Raw genomic sequence first — 20,059 nt, 5'->3', positions numbered from 1 at the left:
GTGAGTAAGCTGGCATTCCATGAACATGCACCAGAATAACAGATGAGGCAGATAGCATGAGGAAACAGCTCATGTTTGCACAGTTTATAGAACCCAGAGAATTGAGTGTTGATGATGTTTTACAGAGCAGCGGGAAAGGGCCACATGGGAGACTTGGCCTAGTCGATAAATTAAGCTGATTTTTTTTGGAAACCTATTTATTGCCATTTATCAAGTAATAGTAACAACTAACATTTATTGAGTGCTTTCTATGTGTCAAGCACTGTTGTGGAGCACTTTATATTCACTCATTTAATCTTCATGATAACCCCATGAGTTAGGTGCTATCATTGCTGTCTCACTTTATAGATGTGGGCCATGAGACACTGACAGATTAAGTAATCAGTGTCAATCAGTGTCAGTGGTAGAGCTGGGATTTGACCTAGATAGATGACTCCAGAGCCCACTCTTTTAACCACTGTGTTGAATTATCTCTGCCTTACCCAGGCCCAACCTCACTTCATTAGAGGGAAAAATAAACTAGTAATACTTCCTTGTTTATGTCCAGCTTTTAACAGTTGCTACATAATACAGTACACCTATGCACAGACCCATCTTATGGGGAAGAAGCCAGATATCTGTGGACAGGAAAGGACTGGATGTTCCCATTTTGCTCAACTGAACAAGGTGTAAAAGTCAAGCCTCCCTCTTCCTTCTCATTCAGGGGTTCTCATTGTATGGCCAGTGGTAATTATTTAGTTTGTTTCTTATAACATTTCTCCTTCGGTTTTTGACATAAAATGATAGTTTGCATAATTCTATTCATCGGTAACTCTTATATTTGTTTATTTTTTGAGATGGAGTTTCTCTCTTGTTGCCCAGGCTGGAGTGCAATGGCACAATCTTGGCTCACTGCAACCTCTCCCTCCTGGGTTCAAGTGATTCTCCTGCCTCACCCTCCCAAGTAGCTGGGATTACAGGCATGTGCCACTATGCCCGGCTAATTTTGTATTTTTAGTAGAGACAGGGTTTCTCCATGTTGATCAGGCTGGTCTCAAACTTCTGACTTCAGGTGATCCGCCCACCTCAGACTCCCAAACTGCTGGGATTACAGGCGTGAGCCACCATCCCTGGCTCATTGGTAACTCTTTAGAAGCAACAGCAGATCTCCAGTTTATCCCAGGGAGGTGATGGTTGAGTCCTTAATGGTTAGGTGTAGCACACGGGGGTCTTTTCACTCACTGGACCACTTCGCTAGTCTAAAGTTTGAGAACTTCTGCTCTAAGTTGCATGATTTCCCCCATTTAGGGAGGATTGACCTGTTCTCCTGGAAAAATCGTTGAAGAATGTATTTTAAAAGTTAGGGATTTAGTGTAGTTAGGGCTAGGCCAGTTCAAACAGGTGTCGTTTTGACAATAATAGCAATCATTTTTTGCTCATTTATTCCAGCTAAGCCATTTAGGTACATTGTCCCTAGATGAAGAACTCTGAGGCTCAGCTGCAACATACAAGTAATTTGCCCAGGGTGTTACAGCTGCTGAGTGGCAGTGCCAGGATCCCAGGCAGGTGTTTCTGAGTTTAGAGAAATAGGCACACAATACTAACTTGGTGCCAAGCACTGTTACAAATTCATTAAATTTACTAACTTAAAACACCCTAGGAAGCAGAAACTATAATCCTCATTTGTCAGTTGAGGAAACTGAGGCACAGAGGAGTTAAGTGATTTGCCAGAGATCAGAGACCCAGTATGTTATATAACTGGAATTTGAACTAAAGCCTTTGAGTCGAGCGTAGCTGTTGACCATGGCACTGTACTGACCTCTCCAAAACCTCAGCCTTTCTACCCACCTGCCTCAGCTGCCCCTGGAAGTAACTCTTGATGTCTGCAGAGTTCAGAGTTTTGAGAGAAGTTGGAGGGGATAAACTAGAGTAGAAATTAAATCTGTTCTGCTTTTTCTTGTTCTGCCACAGTGCCATGTGCTTTGGGCTCACTGCTCACCTGGTTGTAACATAATTCATGATGGTGTAAACCTGAGCCTTTTCTCTCTTGTGTGACTCTTCACTGTCAGATGAGCTGGTGTTCTAATGCAGAGGACGCAGCTCCCTTCATGCACTGCTGGAGGCCATTCGGCTTCGTTGAATGTACCCCAAGTGTGGCAGTCCCATCTATTCTGGTTCTGTAGAGCTCCCTCCTTTGCTATAGTCAGAGTCCAGCACAAAGGAGTTGTGAAACAGGCATTTTCCACAGTGTGATATGTTCCAGAGTTGCTGTTCTTGCTTTATGGCTTTTAATTAAATATTGTTCTTTTGTATTTGTACTCTAGGGGAATTTTATCATGAAATATGGATTTTATAAATCAAAGAAGTAGACTAATCATTAAATAGATGAGGACTTTTTTCAATTGGCCCTTGAAGCTGATTGTTTTCCATTGTCATCTGTGGGATCACAGGCGTGGGGTGCTGCCAGGAGGGTCTCCAAAGACGACTGGCTGGAATGGCTGAGGCGGCTGAGCCTGGAGCTGCTGAAGGACTCATCATCACCCTCCCTGCGATCCTGCTGGGCCCTGGCGCAGGCCTACAACCCAATGGCTAGGTATAGTGTGTCAGCGCAGGTGGAGAAGATCAGCACATGGAAAACGATATCTACAAATTAGTTTTTATTAGAAGTAATAATAAAGGGGCTGGTATTTTTAATTTTTCTAATTTTGTGGGATGCCAAAAAACAAAAAAGAACAAATTCAACAAGCTCATACTGTAACATCCATCTTAACCTTGCTGGTAGACCACAAATAAATTCCTTTTTCTAGTACATTTAGGTCTAACATTTTAATTACCAAGTTATTTATAACTCTAAAAGCAAGTATGTAATTGTTGAATGTAACTTATTTCCAATAACAATGGTATTCTAATTATTTCTGTGTTTGTTACAAATACCACAAAAAAATGGTCTGAAACAATAACAGTCATTGATTTTACCCTGAATCTGCAATTTAGGAGGACTTTTGGGGCAGCCTGCCTCTGCGCCACATGGTGTCAGTGGAGATGGTTTGACTAGGGCAGGATGGAGGATCCACTTTCAAGGCTGGCTTGCATGTCTGGCAAGATGCAGCTGACTCTCAGCTAGGAACCCGGCTAGGAACCCGGCTAGGAACCTGTCTAGGAACCCGGCTAGGAACCTGTCTAGGAACCCGGCTAGGAACCCGGCTAGGAACCCGGCTAGGAACCTGACTAGGAACCCAGCTGTGGCTGGGGGCCTTGCTTCCTCTCCATGGGATCGCTCTATGGGTTGCTTGGCCCTTCTCATAGAAGGTGACTGGCTTCAAAAGCGAGTGTCCCAAGAGAATGAGGTAGCAGAAGAGCATGGTGTTTTTATTACCTACCTTTGGACTTCACGAAGAGTCACTTCTACCTTGCTCTGTTGCTCAAGGCAGCCACAAAGCTGCACTTAGGCTCAAGGGAAGAAGACATGGGCACCACCTCTTGATAGATTCTAGCAAGATTCTAGCAGAGTGTATGGAACAAGAGCTACTGTTGCAGACATCTTTGGAAAATAGAATTTTCCAGAACTTTTTTTTTTTCTTTTTTTCAGACGGTCTTGCTCTTGCCCAGGTTGGAGTGCAGTGATGCAATCTTGGCTTACTGCAACGTCCACCTCCCAGGCTCAAGTGATTCTCATGCCTCAGCCTCCTGAGTAGCTGGGATTACAGGCATACACCACCATGCCCAGCTAATTTTTGTATTTTTAGTGGAGATGGGGTTTCACCATGTTGGCCAGGCTGGTTCTTGGACTCCTGGTCTCAAGTGATCTGCCCATGTTGGCCTCCCAAAGTGCTAGGATTATAGGCATGAGCCACTTGGCCAAAATTTCTTTTTACTGACACATAATAGATGTACATATTTTCAAAGTACATGTGATATTTTGATACATTCATAAAATGTGTAATAAGCAAATCAGGATAATTGGGATATACGTCACTTTAAACATTTATCTTTTTTTTATTTGGTTTTTGTTTTTGAGATGCAGTCTTCCTCTGTCACCCAGGCTGGAGTGCAGTGGCATGATCTTGGCTCACTGCAGCCTCCATCTCCCTGGTTCAAGCGATTCTCTTGCCTAAGCCTCCAAGTGGCAGGGACTACAGGCACACGCTACTACACCCAGCTAATTTTTGTAATTTTGGTAGAGATGGGATTTCACCATGTTAGCCAGGCTGGTCTGGAACTCCTGACCTCAAGTGATCCACCTGCCTCGGCTTCCCATAGTGCTGAGATTACAGGCATGAGCCACTCTGCCTCGCCTGTCATTTTTGTTTTTGTTTTTGAAACGGAGTTTCAGAACAAAACCCTATTTTCCAAAGATGGCTGCTACGGTAGCTCCTGTTCCATACACTCTGCTAGAATCTTGCTAGAATCTATCAAGAGGTGGTGTCCATGTCTTCTTCCCTTGAACCTGAGTGCAGCTTTGTGGCTACCTTGAACAACAGAGCAAGACAGGGACTCTGCTGCCCAGGCTGGAGTGCAGTGGCATAATCTCAGCTTACTGAAGCCTCAACCTCCTGGGCTCAAGTGATCCTCCCGCATCAAACTCCCGAGTAGCTGGGACTATAGACACGCACCACCAGGCCCAATTAATTTTATTTTTTGTAGAGATAAGGTCTCACTATGTTGCCCAGGCTGATCTCAAACTCCTGGACGTAAGTATCGTCCTGCCTCAGCCTCCCAAAGTGCTGTGATTTATAGGCATGAGTCATAAGCATTTGTTTTTTAATTTTTTAATGTTTTAAAGATTTTGGAGTACAAGCGCAGGTTTGTTACAAGGATATGCTGTATAGTAGTGAAGTCTGGGCTTTTAGTAGAACCATCACCTGAATAGTGTACGTTGTATCTGTCAAGTAATTTCTCATTCCTCAACCCCACCAAAAAATTATGTTGTTTTAAGTAGTAAATCTTAACAGCCATTTAAAATTTGGTTTACAGGCTGGGCATGATGACTCATGCCTATAATCTCAGCCCTCTGGGAGGCTGAGACAGGAGGATCACTTGAGGCCAAGAGCTCAAGACCAGCCTGGACAACATAGCCAGACTCTATCTCTACAAAAATAAAAAATTTAACCAAGCGTGATGGCACACACCTGTAATCCTAGCTATTTAGGAGGCTAAGGCAGGGGGATTGCTTGAGCCCAGGAGTTGGAGGCTACAGAGAGCCACAGGTGTGCCACTGCATTCCAGCCTGGGTGGCAGAGCAAGACTGCATCTCAAAAAAAATTTTTTTTGGTTTATAAAAATTTTAATACAGGTGAAAGATTTATAATATAATGTAAGTAAATACAATGGAATACAAAATTGAAAATTAAAATGAATGTGAATAGAATAAAGATTAGAAAGTAATATAGCAATGGTTATCTCTAGGAAGGTTTAAGGAGTGATTAGTTTCTCTTTTATTCTCTTATTTAGATATTTCTGCATTGGACGTTATTTATAATGAGACCTAAAATGGTAATTTAATTAATAAGCAGCCCTTCGCATTAGCAAGCAGAAAGCAAGGCATTTCACTTCATTTTTGTCAGCACAGCTGTTTTGCTGTTATGATGTGTATTTAGCAGTAGGGATGGCCGCTGAGACTGTTGCTTTGATGCCATGATTTGCTTCCTCTAATTTCTTTCAAGTATTTTTTAATGCTTTAAAAATAGTTTCTAGGACTTACCTGTTTCTGTAGTGTGCAGATTTCATATGCTCAGCTGATGGATTTATTATTCCTCTTTCCTGCCCAAGTCACCTCTGAGCACACTGTTATCCACAAGAGGCTTGTGATAAATACACACATAATGTTTTTATCCCCTTAGTTCCAAATGTGGTCATTCAGGATCCAATGTGGCCTCTGATCTAGATCAGGAAAACTCTTTTTACGTTTTTAGAGATGAAGATCTTGCTTGTTTCCCTGGCTAGTCTTGAACTCCTAATCTCAAGAGCTCCTCCTGCCTCAGCCTCCCAAGTTGCCAGGATGACCAGCAACTGTAATTACCTGGCTCCAAAAACTTATTTTTAAATTTATAAGGGACTTTTTTTGGTCTTCATTTTATCCTTTGGATTTTAAATTTTTTTTCTATCAAATTTCAAAATCATGCATATTGATCTAACTTAACTTGTTAATATAACAGAAAATAAACATAGAGGCATCACATGCTAAATCTATCCATTATAGGCATATCCTGTTGTTTCCCACTCCCTTTCTCGCACAGTCACCAAAACAGTGGAGGATAGGATTAAAGTTAGATGTCAGGAATGGCGAATGTGTCCCTCCATGTGGCACTGTGGTAATATAAAGTAGTCATAGTAATCTTTGAAGTGGAACCTCTGGTTCCAGGTGTTTGTGAGGCCCCAACTGTTAGAGATTGGCTTAGAGAAACTTGTAGAACTTAGGGATTTGGATCCTATTTGCTAATGCTTCTAGTCCTGTTGTTATTTTTTATGACCATCCAACTAAGGGTTCTGGTTAAATTTTGGAAAGTAAGAGCAGATGGTGCCTTTGACATTTCTGACCTTAAGAATGTAGACATTATCCCAGTAACATCCCAAGAATCATGTAACGATTATTATTTTCTGCATTTGTTAATGTCAACTTCTATGTTAGAAGTCCCCATTCTGTTCATTTTCCGTTTCCTCCAGTGAAGAGAAATGATGCATAAACTGCTAAGAAGTATTCCTTTGGAGAAAAGCTACTTTGCTCTGCTTTTTTTCCCACGCTGCTGCTCTCCCGACCCTATCAGTCTCCCTCCAAGTCACCTGTATATCACAATGTCTATACCTGTGCTGTAAGATTCAGTAGTCACTAGCCATATGTGGTTAATTTAATTAAAAATAAATAAAACGTAATATTCAGTTCCTTAGCCACACTTGCCACAGTTCAAGTGCTTAATGATCAGTGGCTACCATATTGGATAGAAAAGTTCTCTTGGACAGCACTGGTCTGTATAACCAGAATCAGTGATGCCAAAAGCCCATTGATAGGTGTGACTTTGAGGCAACAGGCAGAGGCATGGGGCAGGGGGGATCTCTCCATCTTTTTTCACCTCCTCTGCCTTCAGGGATCTCTTCAATGCTGCATTTGTGTCCTGCTGGTCTGAGCTGAATGAAGATCAACAGGATGAGCTCATCAGAAGCATCGAGTTGGCCCTCACCTCACAAGACATTGCTGAAGTCACACAAACCCTCTTAAACTTGGCTGAGTTCATGGAACACAGTGACAAGGTGAGACTTTTCCCCATTGTCCAGATGGAGGCTGACAGGGAACCAGCTGGTGGGAAGAGAGAAGCATCCACACAGCCTTCTCTTGTTTGTGCCCCATCTGCCATTTTCCTATGCTGTGGGGTTTTGCTCTCCTTCAGGGCCCCCTGCCACTGAGAGACGACAATGGCATTGTTCTGCTGGGTGAGAGAGCTGCCAAGTGCCGAGCATATGCCAAAGCACTACACTACAAAGAACTGGAGTTCCAGAAAGGCCCCACCCCTGCCATTCTAGAATCTCTCATCAGGTAGGTCAAAAACCCTTTTTATTTGCCACCTCCATCCAAAATGACCTCTCCTCTCCCACTGCCTGGTGCCACTTCACTGGAGTCACTTGGAGACTTCTGCTCTGTGAAATCTGCCTCTGGGTCTGGCCAGCACATTTAAATGACATGTTGTTGCAGATGGCTCTCCCCAGGAATCTAGCCATGATTGTCATTTCTTTTGACCCTTTACCACCTGGGCTCCTGTTGTTTTCCAACCTGTCCTTTCTTGTCCAGTGAAATTAGTTGAGAAGCAATTCTGTGGCCATGGCAGCCTAGGAAGATAGGTTTTGTGTCTGGGTTAGATAGTGCCATCTAGGACTGGAGTAGAATGTGCTGGTTCCTGGGCTTCAGAGGGCACTGAAGGGCACAGTGGGGTTTTGTCAACTAAATATCAATGCCTGCATCTTCCTTCTCTGGTGCTTCGTGAATGTAAAAGCCATTTCATAATCTGAAATCTAATGGTCTTTTCTCTAATTTGGTTATGTTCTCTCCTGTGCTAAGCGTTTTCAGTCTTCTGGATATGGAAAAAATAGGTTGTTTAATAAATTTTCTGCTGTTAGAAAATTACAAGCAGCACGAAACATTAGCTCCAGCTCCTAAAGAACCATTCACTTCCCCTAATGATTATCAGAGAATATCAACTCTGGGATCTCATTATCTTCATGTGAATGCTAACATGGCCGGTCATTTCACTGCAGATAGTTTAGAAAAAAATCATCCGACTAATAAGTTCCTTCACCGTGGCTGCTGTGTATGGTGCCTCCTTCCTTTGAGAGGGTCATCAAATAGCCAAGTCCTTTCCTAGCTCTGCTTTTGAGAAGATGTTTAAAAGAATTCCTTTAACACTTTAAAAAGTTTGCAAAAAGATAGAAATAGAATCCTGTTTTTGCCCACATAAATTAGACTTGGAGAAAACATTGATTTCTGAAATACCGTGTAGGAACAATTAAAAACATGCTGTCCTATGAGGAGGCATGCTTCAGTTTCAAATCAGGCACAGTAAATGTGAAAACCTATGTTTCTTTCTTCATTCTCTGGCTTAGGTAATGTGCTCTCACATGATAACTAAGAGAAAAAATGGCTGGGTTCAGTGGCTTACGCCTATAATCCCAGCACTTTGGGAGGCCGAGGTAGACGGATCATGAGGTCAAGAGATCAAGACCATCCTGGCCATCATGGTGAAACCCTGTCTTTACTAAAAATACAAAAATTAGCTGTGTGAGGTGGCAGGCACCTGTAGTCTCAGCTACTCGGGAGGCTGAGGCAGGAGAATAGCTTGAACCCGGGAGGCGGAAGTTACAGTGAGCCGAGATTGCGCCACTACACTCCAGTCTGGCAACAGAGCGAGATTCCGTCTCAAAAAAAAAAAAAACCTAAAAAGAAAATATGGTAACTAAGTATAATCACTTTAAGGTCAGGTAACTCATTTTGCATATTAATTTCCTTGCTTACCTATTTGAGACCTATTTGAAACTTCCCTCATTCCACCCTTAATTTTCCCCCATATTTGAGACAATCACAGAAACTTAAAGTTATGCAGATTTGTAGCAGAAAGATATAGTTGGAGGCCTGGAAAAGTACTCTAGAAGGTTATTTAGCTTTGTAAGCAAATATAGTTGAAAGTAAGTCCTCAGAATTCCCTGAAAATTGATCTTGTCCTTTGTTTAAAACGCTGTTCCAGGCCAGGTGTGGCGGTTCAAACCTGTAATCCCAGAACTTTGGGAGGCCAAGGTAGGTAGGTGGATCACTTGATGTCAGGAGTTTGAGACCAGCCCAGCCAACGTGGTGAAACCCCATCTCTACTAAAAATATAAAAATTAGCTGGGTGTGGTGGCATGTGTCTATAATCCCAGCTACTTTGGAGGCTGAGGCAGCTTGAACCTGGGAGGCAGAAGTTGCATTGAGCCAAGATCGTGCCACTGTACTAGCCTGGGTAACAGCTAGATTCTGTCTCAATGAATAAATGAATGAATGAATGCATGCATGCATGCATGGTGTTTCTGGGGAAAGCCAGTGTGCTTAGCTCTTCAGGTGTCCTCAGCTAAGTCAACTTAGCTTGCATTTCTACCTCCCTTCTGCTGGTCTCCTGTATCTTCCCATCACCTTTTTTTTTTTTGCTTCCATTTGCAGTTTTTACTTCTGATTTTGTAAAGCTGCTTTTCCTAAGCCCGGTTGTGGTGGTATACTGTCATCTTTAATGAAGAAAGTTTTAAGAAACAACCTTAGACAAAGCTGCTGCTAAGGAAGTTGCTCACAGCACTACCTCTGGTTCTGTGAGTGAGCCTCATGGAAAATCTCAGGGGTCTTTTCCCACTGTTGGTTGTATGTACCTGAGCCACTACTTTGATCCAGTCTTGGAGACATTGCTTTGCAGTAAGAGATTGAATTCCCTTCCTTACAGTGGCTACCGGAGAGCCTGAAGCTAAATTCCTGGTCCACCTCCAATGAATTACAGACATCTTACCTGTTTTACTACCAACCTCCCCCAAACCCCACAGGTTTTGTTTTATTTTTTCTACTCTTATTTTCCCTTCACCAATTTGTCTGCTTTTTTAGAGCTTATTTTCATATATACATTTGGGTCAACTGTCCTAAATTCTTTTTGAAGCAATCAAGGTAGCCCTACACAAAAACATCTTTGTGCAGCTACTCTTTTTTTGAGACAGAATGTCACTCTGTCACCAGGCTAGAATGCTAGAGTGCAGTGGCGTGATCTCAGCTCACTGCAAGCTCTGCCTCTTGGGTTCGAGCGATTCTCCTGCCTCAGCCTCCTAAGTAGCTGGGACTATAGGTGCGTGCCACCACGCCCAGCTAATTTTTGTATTTTTAATAGAGACAAGGTTTCACCATTTTGGCCAAGATGGTCTCGATCTCTTGACCTTGTGATTTGCCTGCCTTGGCCTCTCAAAGTGCTGGGATTACAGGCACGAGCCACTACACCTGCCTGGCCTTGTGCAGCTATTTCTTATTTTTTGTTTTTGCTTTAAAAACCTGTGTTCTGTTGACACTGTTATTCTCTTGCAACTAGTTCAATCTGTCTTGGCACCTATTGACTTTTTTACCTGTCTGCTCCAGGACAAATTAAATCCCAGATGTAATCCCCAAACCAGGGCTGTCACTGAGATAGTATAAACTACTGCCATCTCCTTAAAGCTCACATATCAGTAAATATAATTGCTTCCTTGGAGACAGAGGATTGAGTGATTATTTGATTATTAGGAAACATGCACACACGCTTTTACTTGGTTAGACCCGAGCATTAGGGTAAGGTCTGCTGACCTGCTTTTGCTTCTCTGTCCTGAGTAGAATAGAGGTCTCATAAGGCTGAATGCCTTCACTGCCCAGTCCCTGACGTGTAATCCCTTTTAGGAAAAATTTTCCTGGTTGCTGCTGCCCTTTTGTCCCTCACCTGTTGCCTTTTGGCTTCTGCTCCCCACTTGGTTGCCCTGAATACCAAAACAAACTCCAGGTCTCTGTCACTGCTCTGATTTAACTTTAACTTTTTATCCTGATTTAAGTGGTAATGGTAAGAATTTAAAAAGAAAATACTCAGGTTTTGAAAGTGTTTATTGTAGAAGGAAAAGAAACTTTGAATATTTAAAACAAACACAATATTTTATTTTTACAAAGCAAGATGCTTATATACAGCATTCATTATTAACTATAACACCATCTACCTGCATTTTTCAGCCATTTTTTATAGACAAAATTTTAAGAGGAAGCTCCTTGAGCTTGTTTCTTACAAAGTAAATAAAAATAGGTATACCTGTATTCACTAGGAATATTCTAAGGCAGTTGTGTGCAGGCATCCATGAGGGACTCTGTCCACCTCCTTGTGGTGCCTCGTGCCTTTCAGTTCTGTACCTGATCAAGGCGAGCAGGGGCGGTGCTCAGAGTCCAATCATCAGGCCCAGTGCCCTGGAGTTTCCTCCCTGCAAGTCCACTCTGGGTCAGTTCACCTCCAGCTGAAGAATTTTTGTGTTTTAAAAATAATGTGTAGACTCAAGGTAATTTCACCAGATTTAAAAATGGAAATACTCACCTTCCACCTCCCTCCTTCACTCCTTTCTCTAACACTCAAAGTCCTCTCCTTTGAGAATCAAAATAATATAGTTCTTTTTAGCAAAGGGATTTGTATTTTGCCCTCACATACCCTAAGCCTTAGAGAAAATGGATAAAGCGATCTCAAAATTACTTTCTTTCACAGACAAATCATGTGGAAAAGACAAGCTAGTGCTATGTCAGGGATCTTGGGCAGAATGGCCCCACTCAGTCTAGCCACTTGAGAAGGATGTGGCAGGACCCAGTGGGTTTAAATAGTTCATCCTGTTTACTGTAACATCCTTGGTACATATGATTTTATTGTGCTTCTTGGAGACTTATTCTTTCATTGGAGATTATAGGCTATTTCTCAACCCTACCCTTTCTAACACTCTCTTCCTGTCCTTCTCTGCACTCATCCAGTCTCCAAGCATCTCAGTTTCTGCATCTGTGCTCCACGGCAGTCTCCTTTTAAGGCTTGAAGTCTTCTGGGCGGATTTTCATCTCCACCCGTTTGAGGGAGTAGGTAGATCCGTGCCAGCCGTACCAGGTGATGCCATCCAGGTGCTTGTTGTGCTCACCCAGGCGGTAGTACACTCCATTGAGATTGGAGTCTGTGCAGCAGTTGTACCAGTAGCCACCTGGTATGAAAAACAGACCCAGTGCTAGTAAGTGGACTGTGATAGAGACCAGACATCAGGTAAGCAGTTAGAGCCAGTATCAGAAAGAATCAAAGCCGGAACATCAACTGTACAGTTAAAATTCATTCTTTCTCCTCAAGTGGGATTACGGGCTTGTACCTGAACTTCTCCTTTTCCATCCCCTCAAATCTCACCTTTGCGGAGCTGGGCACACTTGTCCAAGCAGTTGTCATTGTCCTTGTCCTTGGTGCTGAAGGCTGTGTTGTTATGATACTGGAGGGCGTCGTTCCCCACATTGCCAGTGAAGTTCCCCAGGAAGAGGCGATAGCTGTTGAGTTCATTTCCCAGAACAAAGTGGCTGTACTCAGCATAGCGCAGGTTGCCCTCCCAGTCCTGTCAGGAGGAGCAGAGCCTTAGGGAAAGTGCAGTAGGCTCCATCTCATGCTGTCTCTGTACCCCTCTCTCCTGACAAACCTGCAGCTAAACATCTTTTATAGGCATGAATCCAATAAAACTTTATTACTTGTTTACCTCTAGTTTACTGTGTTAACCTGAGAATCAGAAAACAAGGCTCGAACTTCTTTCCTGATTCACCATATGGCCTTGATTAGTCTCTCTGTATTCCTTACTTTCCTGTCTGTAAGGTGTAGCTGTATTTTTGCTGAATCCCACAGAGAGATGCTGTAAGTGAAATGTGAGGTTATAGTGAGTGCTTTAAGACTTCAGCAAGGGTTCCCAGCCAGTATCAGTAAGGTTTGCACCTAAAGGACCTCATGCTCAGGCCAGAGCAAAGACTAGTGTTCGGCACAGCTGACTGTTGGATTTGCTCTGCTCTGGCCTGGGTCTGGTCTTTTCCTGTGCCACCTGCAGCCCCACTTTTGGCAGGATGGGCAGGGGGCAGCAAGGAAAAATACCTATTTTTCCTCTACTGTATTACAACTTGCAGGAAAACCATCACAGTGAGTATACAGATCTATTGTGAATCAGAATAGGAATGGCACTCCCAGAGTTGTACGCAGTCATGTGTGGTGGCACTGGTCCAGTTGTGGGGCCCCTGGCCTTGTGCTTACCTCCAACTCTACACGCAGCCGGGTTGGCTGTCTGGAGAGCCGGTGGATGTGTTCATTCCCCAGCCAGAAGTCCCCGCGGATGCTGCCAAAGCCCTGTTTGTACTGCTTCCAGTCCCGGTAAAAGGAGACAAGGCCACTTTTTCGTCTCTGGATGATGGTCCAGCCTCCGCCTAAAGTCTCCATGTCACAGAACACCTGGAGCAGAGGGGATGCTCTGTGAGGGACTTGCAGGGGCAGGATGCAGGAGCAAGAGGGCAGACTTCCTAGCCTGTTCCTGTCCCTGCAGAGCCAGTAGATGCATGCACTCCTGCAGTCACACTGGCTCACTTGGGCAGTGATGCTGCCCTACTGCTGGTGAGCTGGGGCAGGTGGTGCACTGCTGAGGATGAACGATCCAGATTGGGTCCAGGGATGAGTGCACATGAAGCTTGAAGGGAAAAGTCCAGATGCTTTTTTTTTTTTGAGAAGTAGTTTCACTGTTGTTGCCCATGGTGGTCGACTCACTGCAACCTCCATCTTCTGGATTCAAGCAATTCCCCTGCCTCAGCCTTCCAAATATCTGGGACCAGAGGTGCCTGCCACCACACCCAGCTAATTTTGTATTTTTAGTAGAGACGGGGTTTCACCATGTTGGCCAGGCTGGTCTCGAACTCCTGACCCCAGGTGACTGATCCGCCTGCCTCGGCCTCCCAAAGTGCGGGAATTAAAGGCGTAAGCCACTGTGCCCGGCCAAAAATCCAGATATTTTTATGCTGCCTTCATGTTTTCTTTTCTCCTCCGCCAAGGAATAGCTGTTCTAGGACATGGCAAGGGATTTAAACTAAGTTATGTGGTGTTTATAAGAATGATCTATGTTGGCCAAGCACGGTGGCTCATGCCTGTAATCCCAGCACTTTGGGAGGCCGAGGCGGGTGGATCACGAGGTCAAGAGATTGAGACCATCCTGGCCAACATAGTGAAACCCCGTCTCCACTAAAATACAAAAATTTTCTGGGCATGGTGGTGTGTGACTGTAGTCCAGCTACTCTGGAGGCTGAGGCAGGAGAATTGCTTGAACCTGGGAGGCGGAGGTTGCAGTGAGCCGAGTGCACCACTGCACTCCAGCCTGGTGCCTGGTGACAGAGTGAGACTCTGTCTCAAAAAAAAAAAAAAAAGAGTAATCTATGTTAGAAGCCTTGGTGCTTGGCTGATAACGATTTGAAGGGCCAAACAGATACCTGGGTTTGGAGTGCAGGGCATAAACTGATTGTTTGCATAGCTCTTTGGTGTTTGGTGTGTTTGCTTGTGTTTTGGGTTTTCCTTTTTATTTTTAAATTGAGACAGTCTCGTTCTGTCTCTCAGGTTGGAGTGCAGTGCCGTGATCTCGGCTCACTGCAACCGCTGCCTCCTGTGTTTAAGTGATTCTCCTGCCTCAGCCTCCTGAGTAGCTGGGATTACAGATGCCCACCACCACGCCTGGCTAATTTTTTTGTATTTTTAGTAGAGACAGGATTTCACCATGTTGACCAGGTTGGTCTTAAAATCCTGACCTGAAGTGATCTGCCCATCTCAGCCTCCCATAGTGCTGGGATTATAGGTGTGAGCCAGCACTCCTGGGCTGAGTTTTCCTTTCTTTAACCTGTGAATGGCCCTGTTGTCACAATCCCTTTGGGGGTGAAGGACAGGTGTTAGGGCACGGGCAGTGACTGTAATGACCTCACCTCCAGTTCAGGGCTGCCCAGGAAGTCATCAGGAGGAAGCTTATACACTCCAGAGATGCGGTAGTTCTTCTGGTAGAGGGAAGAACAGTCGTAGATAGCGTCTACAAGAGAGCAAACCACAGGGTGAGCATTTAGACCCAGGGCTCCATCTGAGTTGAATGTTTAGAAACTGAGCCTTTGTTTCTACCCTGGGATTCCCACGGGTGTTAGTTTACCTGGCAGTGTCTGCATTTGGGAGAGGTGGATATCAGGAGATCCAGATGGGGGTGTATTTTGGCTTCACTAGTGTTGGAGCAGAGGGGTCGGGAAGCCCTTCGTCACCTAGATAGCATTAGTGGGACATTCCAACAGGTAGTTTCAGGTTAACTCTGAAATAAATGATTCTGCTGTAGCTAGGCCATGAATTCTAGAAATGCTACAGTGTATGAGGGCCACGTAACAGCTACTCCTGTCAGATAGATTCAGACTTCTTAGACAGCCGTCTGTAACAAATCAGTCATGAATATTTCATAGAGTCTGGTTTTGTTGATGTTTCTTGGTTGGTTGGTTTTGTTGTTGTTCAGAGGTGGTGGCTACTGCCACCTGAGACCCTAATTAAGGGATAGATTTTATGATCATGTATTTTCCCCCTCCATCTATAAATGCTAGAACCTCAAATAAAAACACTCAGAAGAACATTTGAGGCCTTCTCCCTGGAAGTTTTGTTAAGACAAGGAAATGGGAGCATCAGACTGGCCAATTTTTTACTCTAGGGCCATCGAGCTGCTACTTTATGCAGGATTTAGGCTCTGTATTCTGAATATCAAAGAGCACCATGGAAGAGAGAGCCTTTTCTGATAGGATTCAGAGAGTGCGGCCCTTACTATCCAAGAGAAGCTTCCTGCCCTCTGTCTCAGCGTGCTTTTCTTGGTGACCACTGCACTGGGACCTTAGAGAAGAGCACAAGATAGCAGATGGGAACAATGCCACCATGGGAGTTGTCTGAGGCACCTAGGTTCTCTTGCTGAGCACCTTGGGAAAGGGAGGCAGAGTACGTGTGCCTTCCCCATCACTGTTCTTCATTTCCTCTTAGTGCTGAAAGCATCAACTAATTTCTTTTTCTAAGAGACTACCTACTTATAGAATATAAGGGTAACGGATCACATGGTCATAGAGAAGAAAAATAAGGAATGATGTCCTGGGCAAGAAGAGCAAGAGGCCTGGCAGGAGAGCTGTGCTTGACCCCAAGAACCTCCTTGAGGGTGGTGAGAAAGCCTCCTGTTTGGATGAGCAGGCAGTGGCACGGTCAGATTCTTCTATCTGGCCTGGTCTTCCACATGTCTAATTAATCTCAGACCAAATCAGGACTCACTTGTCTGGAAAATGGCCTAAGAATACCTTTCTAATTCCAAACTGAGGGCCAGGAAGTTCATGCTTAGAAAGTGATTTGTACATGTTGGTTCAGGTAACAGAATTTTCAAGCTCAGTTTCATGTTAAAACTTTTTCTTAATTTGAGCTGAAGGTAACCATTGATTTAGTTGGCAGAAGCTGATCGTGTCTTTGTTCTTCATGTGGTTTATAATGGGACCACTGGTTTTTATATCAGCAAGAAATGACATGTCTATAGGCTATGCTTCTTACACTAATATTTTCCTGATAATTTCAGAAAACCAAATATTTATCTCTAAACCGTAAATTCATGTTGGCCCACCTGAGGCAAGCTAACCAGAAATAAAAGTTATTTTGCAAAAGAAAGATTAAATTTATCTTATTTTCAGCCTATTAAAATCTATATTTCAGCATTGCATTTAAAAAATTTCCTGTATTATTTAGGAGAAATTCATTTAAGGCCATGGGAAAAAATAGATGTATCACAATTGAGGAACCTTAAGGAGCCACATCCTTCCTGAACACAAAGAGACACTTCACATGGCTGTGTATCTCTACAGTGACCTCTGAGCCAATGGGAAGAGTTATATTTACAGAGAGAGGACACAAAATTCCATTCATACCCATTCCCGGTAAATCTTAGGAATACCAGAGAACTGTTCTGGCAAAACTCTGCTTCCAGAGGAACAGCTGTTACAGTTTGGTGCTTCCTTGGAATTTCTTGAGATATAGCCTGTCAGCTCTTGGTGAGGAAGTAACAGAGCTCCTACAACCAGGAAGACTTGAACCCTGCTTCTAAGAATTGCCAGGTGACTTCGGGCAAAGCGTGTAATATCTCAGCACTCCAAGATGGCAGTTTATACCTTCTTAATTTGCTGAAATATTGTGTGGGTAAAAGAGACCTGTGAAGGTGTTAAGTAAACTTACATAGCATTAGAAGTCAAAGGAAATACTGCATAAGCTTTTACTAAAGGGAAAGTATACCCCCAAAAGAGGCCCCAGTAGTGGTTCTGATGACCAGGTTCTGTAGAAGCAGTGCTGTAGATGGAGAGGCGCTCCACATCCTGCAGGGACTGGTCTCCTTACCTGCGGAGGTCTGAGTGACCGTCTGCGCCGCCTGCAGCTGCATGATGTCAATCTGGTTGTTCATCTCAGAGTACTTGCTCTCGGCATCTGTGAGCCGCGACTCCATGCGCTTGCTGTTGCTCTCCAGCTCCATCACCTGCATTACCACGCTGACCCAGTCCCTCTCCTGCTTCTGGTTCAGTTCACTCACCAAGCTGCTGAGGTTGGCGACTTGGGCCTTGAGCTCCTTCACCTCCTCACAGCAGGCGGCCGCTTTGAGCTGTGCTGGTGTCTTGCGCTTAGGGGGCTTCTGCAGCCACGCTGGGTGGCTGACAAAGGCCACAGTGAAAATGCAGAGCCAGGTCACAGCTGAGAGAGGCTTTTTCAGCATCTTTTGTGGGTTTGGGTGAGGAAGGCACTTCCTTCAGGGGAGTCTGGAGATGCCCAGCTGAGGTCTGCAAAGCTGCAGCAGGCTGAACCTTACACTTTCACTATGATGGCCTCGCCACTTTGTTGTTTTCTCTCTTTCCTTGCTCTTTGCTAGCCTTTCTCAAAGCTTGAGTCTCTGACAGGGGAGTTGAATAGATAGCCTATAGCTTTCCTTCCCAAGCCCGAATGCTTCACAAGTCAGCATCTTAAATATTGTTTGCTGCCTGCACCTCCACCCCCACCATGGCTGCACCGGACTTTAGCCCCTCCCAGCTCATCTGGGAGGGTCAGGTGCCTGTTGGGTGAAGTCAGCGTCAACTTAGGCCAGAGGAGGGGAGGAGGGAGACGGGGCGAGTCTTTCTTTCCTTGCCTGTACAGTCTCTGTGTTGAGACAAGAGGACTGTGAATTTGTGTGTTTCCAGTTTCGCCTATTAGATTATGCCCCTGCCAACCACTGGCTCAACTCTATCAGCAAGCAGGGCAGGGTCAGAGGAATTTCCAGATTCCATTCAAAAGGTTATATAACCATGGGGTGAGGGTAAGGTAGGCGAAAGAGACGCTACTCACCCAGGGAGGCCTGTTAATGTAATCCATGCTGTTTATATGAGGATCGGTATATTTTGACATCCTGCTGAATATGCTTTTAACTAGGCTGGTTATTCCCGTCTCTGATCATCATTCAGTATTTTATAAAATCCTTACCCAACCTGGATCTAACAGTATCTCACATTTGAAATTTTCCATCTTAGAAAAGTTCTAGAAATAAAAGAATAGAGTAAATCTCTTAGGAAGCCAAAAAAAGACTTTGTAGTTTGTAGCCAGAGGGTTTGCACAATTGTCTTTTTACACGCTTTCTTCTTCAACAAAGAGAGGGCCAGTATTAGCATCTCACACTTGACATTTTGCAAGGAGGTGTCAGAAGATTACAGCAGAGATGAAAACTCAGCAGTGCCAAGTGTAGTTCTGGGATTGGTCACCCACGCTTCTGTCAGTGTTTAGACAGAACGGGCCCATCCTTGGCCCGTGGTTCAAAACTTGGGAAATATATTAAAATATAGAGAAAAGAATCCCTATCACCTAATAAATCCATACCTAGAGTCTCGTTTTCCTCTTTCTTTGCTGGTATGGTTTGCAATTTGAAATGTTTCCTCCTCTATTTGTATATGACTTTGTATCTAAAAAACATGAATATTGTAATTTTTCATGTACTATATATGAAGGACACTGCTCTTTTGAAAACAAATGTGAAAAACATAGAATTTCAGCAAACATCCTTAAAATAAGCTTTTCACTGAGGATCTATACAAAGGTTCCTCTGTCCTGAAAACAGTAACTCTGTCTTTGGAACATAATGATTGCCATTTCCATGTTATGGAGCCACTGAAGCAGTTACTTGTACTGTTGTAGTCAGCGTGGTCCTTCCCACATAAGCCTGATGCCTGACAGCTCTCCTCCCATGCCATAATCCCCCAGAGCTCTTTTCCAGTCAGGGCTTCTAGCTCCTCAGAAAGTAATTTCTGTTCAAGCAGCTGGAGTTACTGAACAATTTTTTTTTTTCTCGGAATCAAAAAGCGGTAGAGGATCAGGTGGATCAGAGTTTGTTTTCTCACATCCCCAGCGTCCTTTGCCTGCTAAAGGGTAAGGATGTTACGGATACCCTTATAGCAACTTGGCATTCTGATCAAAAGATTCTGTTTAAAATTGACACTGTCTGCCAGTCTCTGCTCTCTTTTTGCAAATGTCTAGCCCAGCAGGGCATTGCAGCCTTAGCTCCATGGAGTTCATTTCACTAAGGAGAATCTGGCCCCAATTGTTAGCATTCTACAAGGTCTGCTAAACATAGGGATCTTCAAGGATTCTCCTGGCCACCAAATGACACTGACCTTAGACCACATGCCATAGAAGTGCTGTGCACCATGCAGTCATGTATAGCAGGGGTCCCTGATCCCCAGGCTGCAGACCTGTACTTATCCATGGTCTGTTAGGAACAGGGCCACACAGCAGGAGGCGAGCAGCAGGTGAGCGAGCGTTACTGCCTGAGCTCCACCTCCCGTCAGATCAGTGGCAGCATTAGATTCTCACAGGAGGGTGAACCCTGTTGTGAACTGCACATGCAAGGGATCTAGGTTGCGCGTTCCTCATCAGAATCTTAATGGCTGAAGATGTGAGGTGGAACAGTTTGATCCCAAAACCATCCCCCATCTCCTCACTGCCCCCTC

At 44.2% G+C, this 20,059-nt stretch overlaps 2 protein-coding genes across 3 annotated transcripts in view; one reads left to right on the top strand and one right to left on the bottom strand.

Annotated features, from left to right (window-relative positions):
- Positions 1–20,059, top strand: part of MTOR (mechanistic target of rapamycin kinase) — a 150,982-nt gene that overhangs the window by 56,062 nt on the left and 74,861 nt on the right. For both annotated transcript variants that reach the window (XM_012473670.2, XM_064363267.1), the window contains 3 exons: positions 2,430–2,572; positions 7,062–7,224; positions 7,362–7,507. In XM_012473670.2, coding sequence (XP_012329093.1) covers positions 2,430–2,572; positions 7,062–7,224; positions 7,362–7,507 — 452 coding nt within the window. The remainder of the gene's footprint in view (positions 1–2,429; positions 2,573–7,061; positions 7,225–7,361; positions 7,508–20,059) is intronic.
- Positions 11,075–18,098, bottom strand: ANGPTL7 (angiopoietin like 7). Its single transcript, XM_064363266.1, has 5 exons — positions 17,433–18,098; positions 14,978–15,078; positions 13,278–13,472; positions 12,402–12,600; positions 11,075–12,207 (listed from the first exon to the last, which is right to left on the bottom strand). The coding sequence occupies exons 1-5, from the start codon at positions 17,800–17,802 to the stop codon at positions 12,038–12,040; spliced, it is 1,035 nt and encodes a 344-aa protein (XP_064219336.1). The 5' UTR covers positions 17,803–18,098; the 3' UTR covers positions 11,075–12,037.

Source organism: Aotus nancymaae, unplaced genomic scaffold (assembly GCF_030222135.1).
Source record: "Aotus nancymaae isolate 86718 unplaced genomic scaffold, 86718_ANA_hifiasm-v0.15.2.pri h1tg000053l, whole genome shotgun sequence".
Classification (NCBI taxonomy): domain Eukaryota; kingdom Metazoa; phylum Chordata; class Mammalia; order Primates; family Aotidae; genus Aotus; species Aotus nancymaae.
This window is presented reverse-complemented; position numbering and strand designations above follow the sequence as displayed.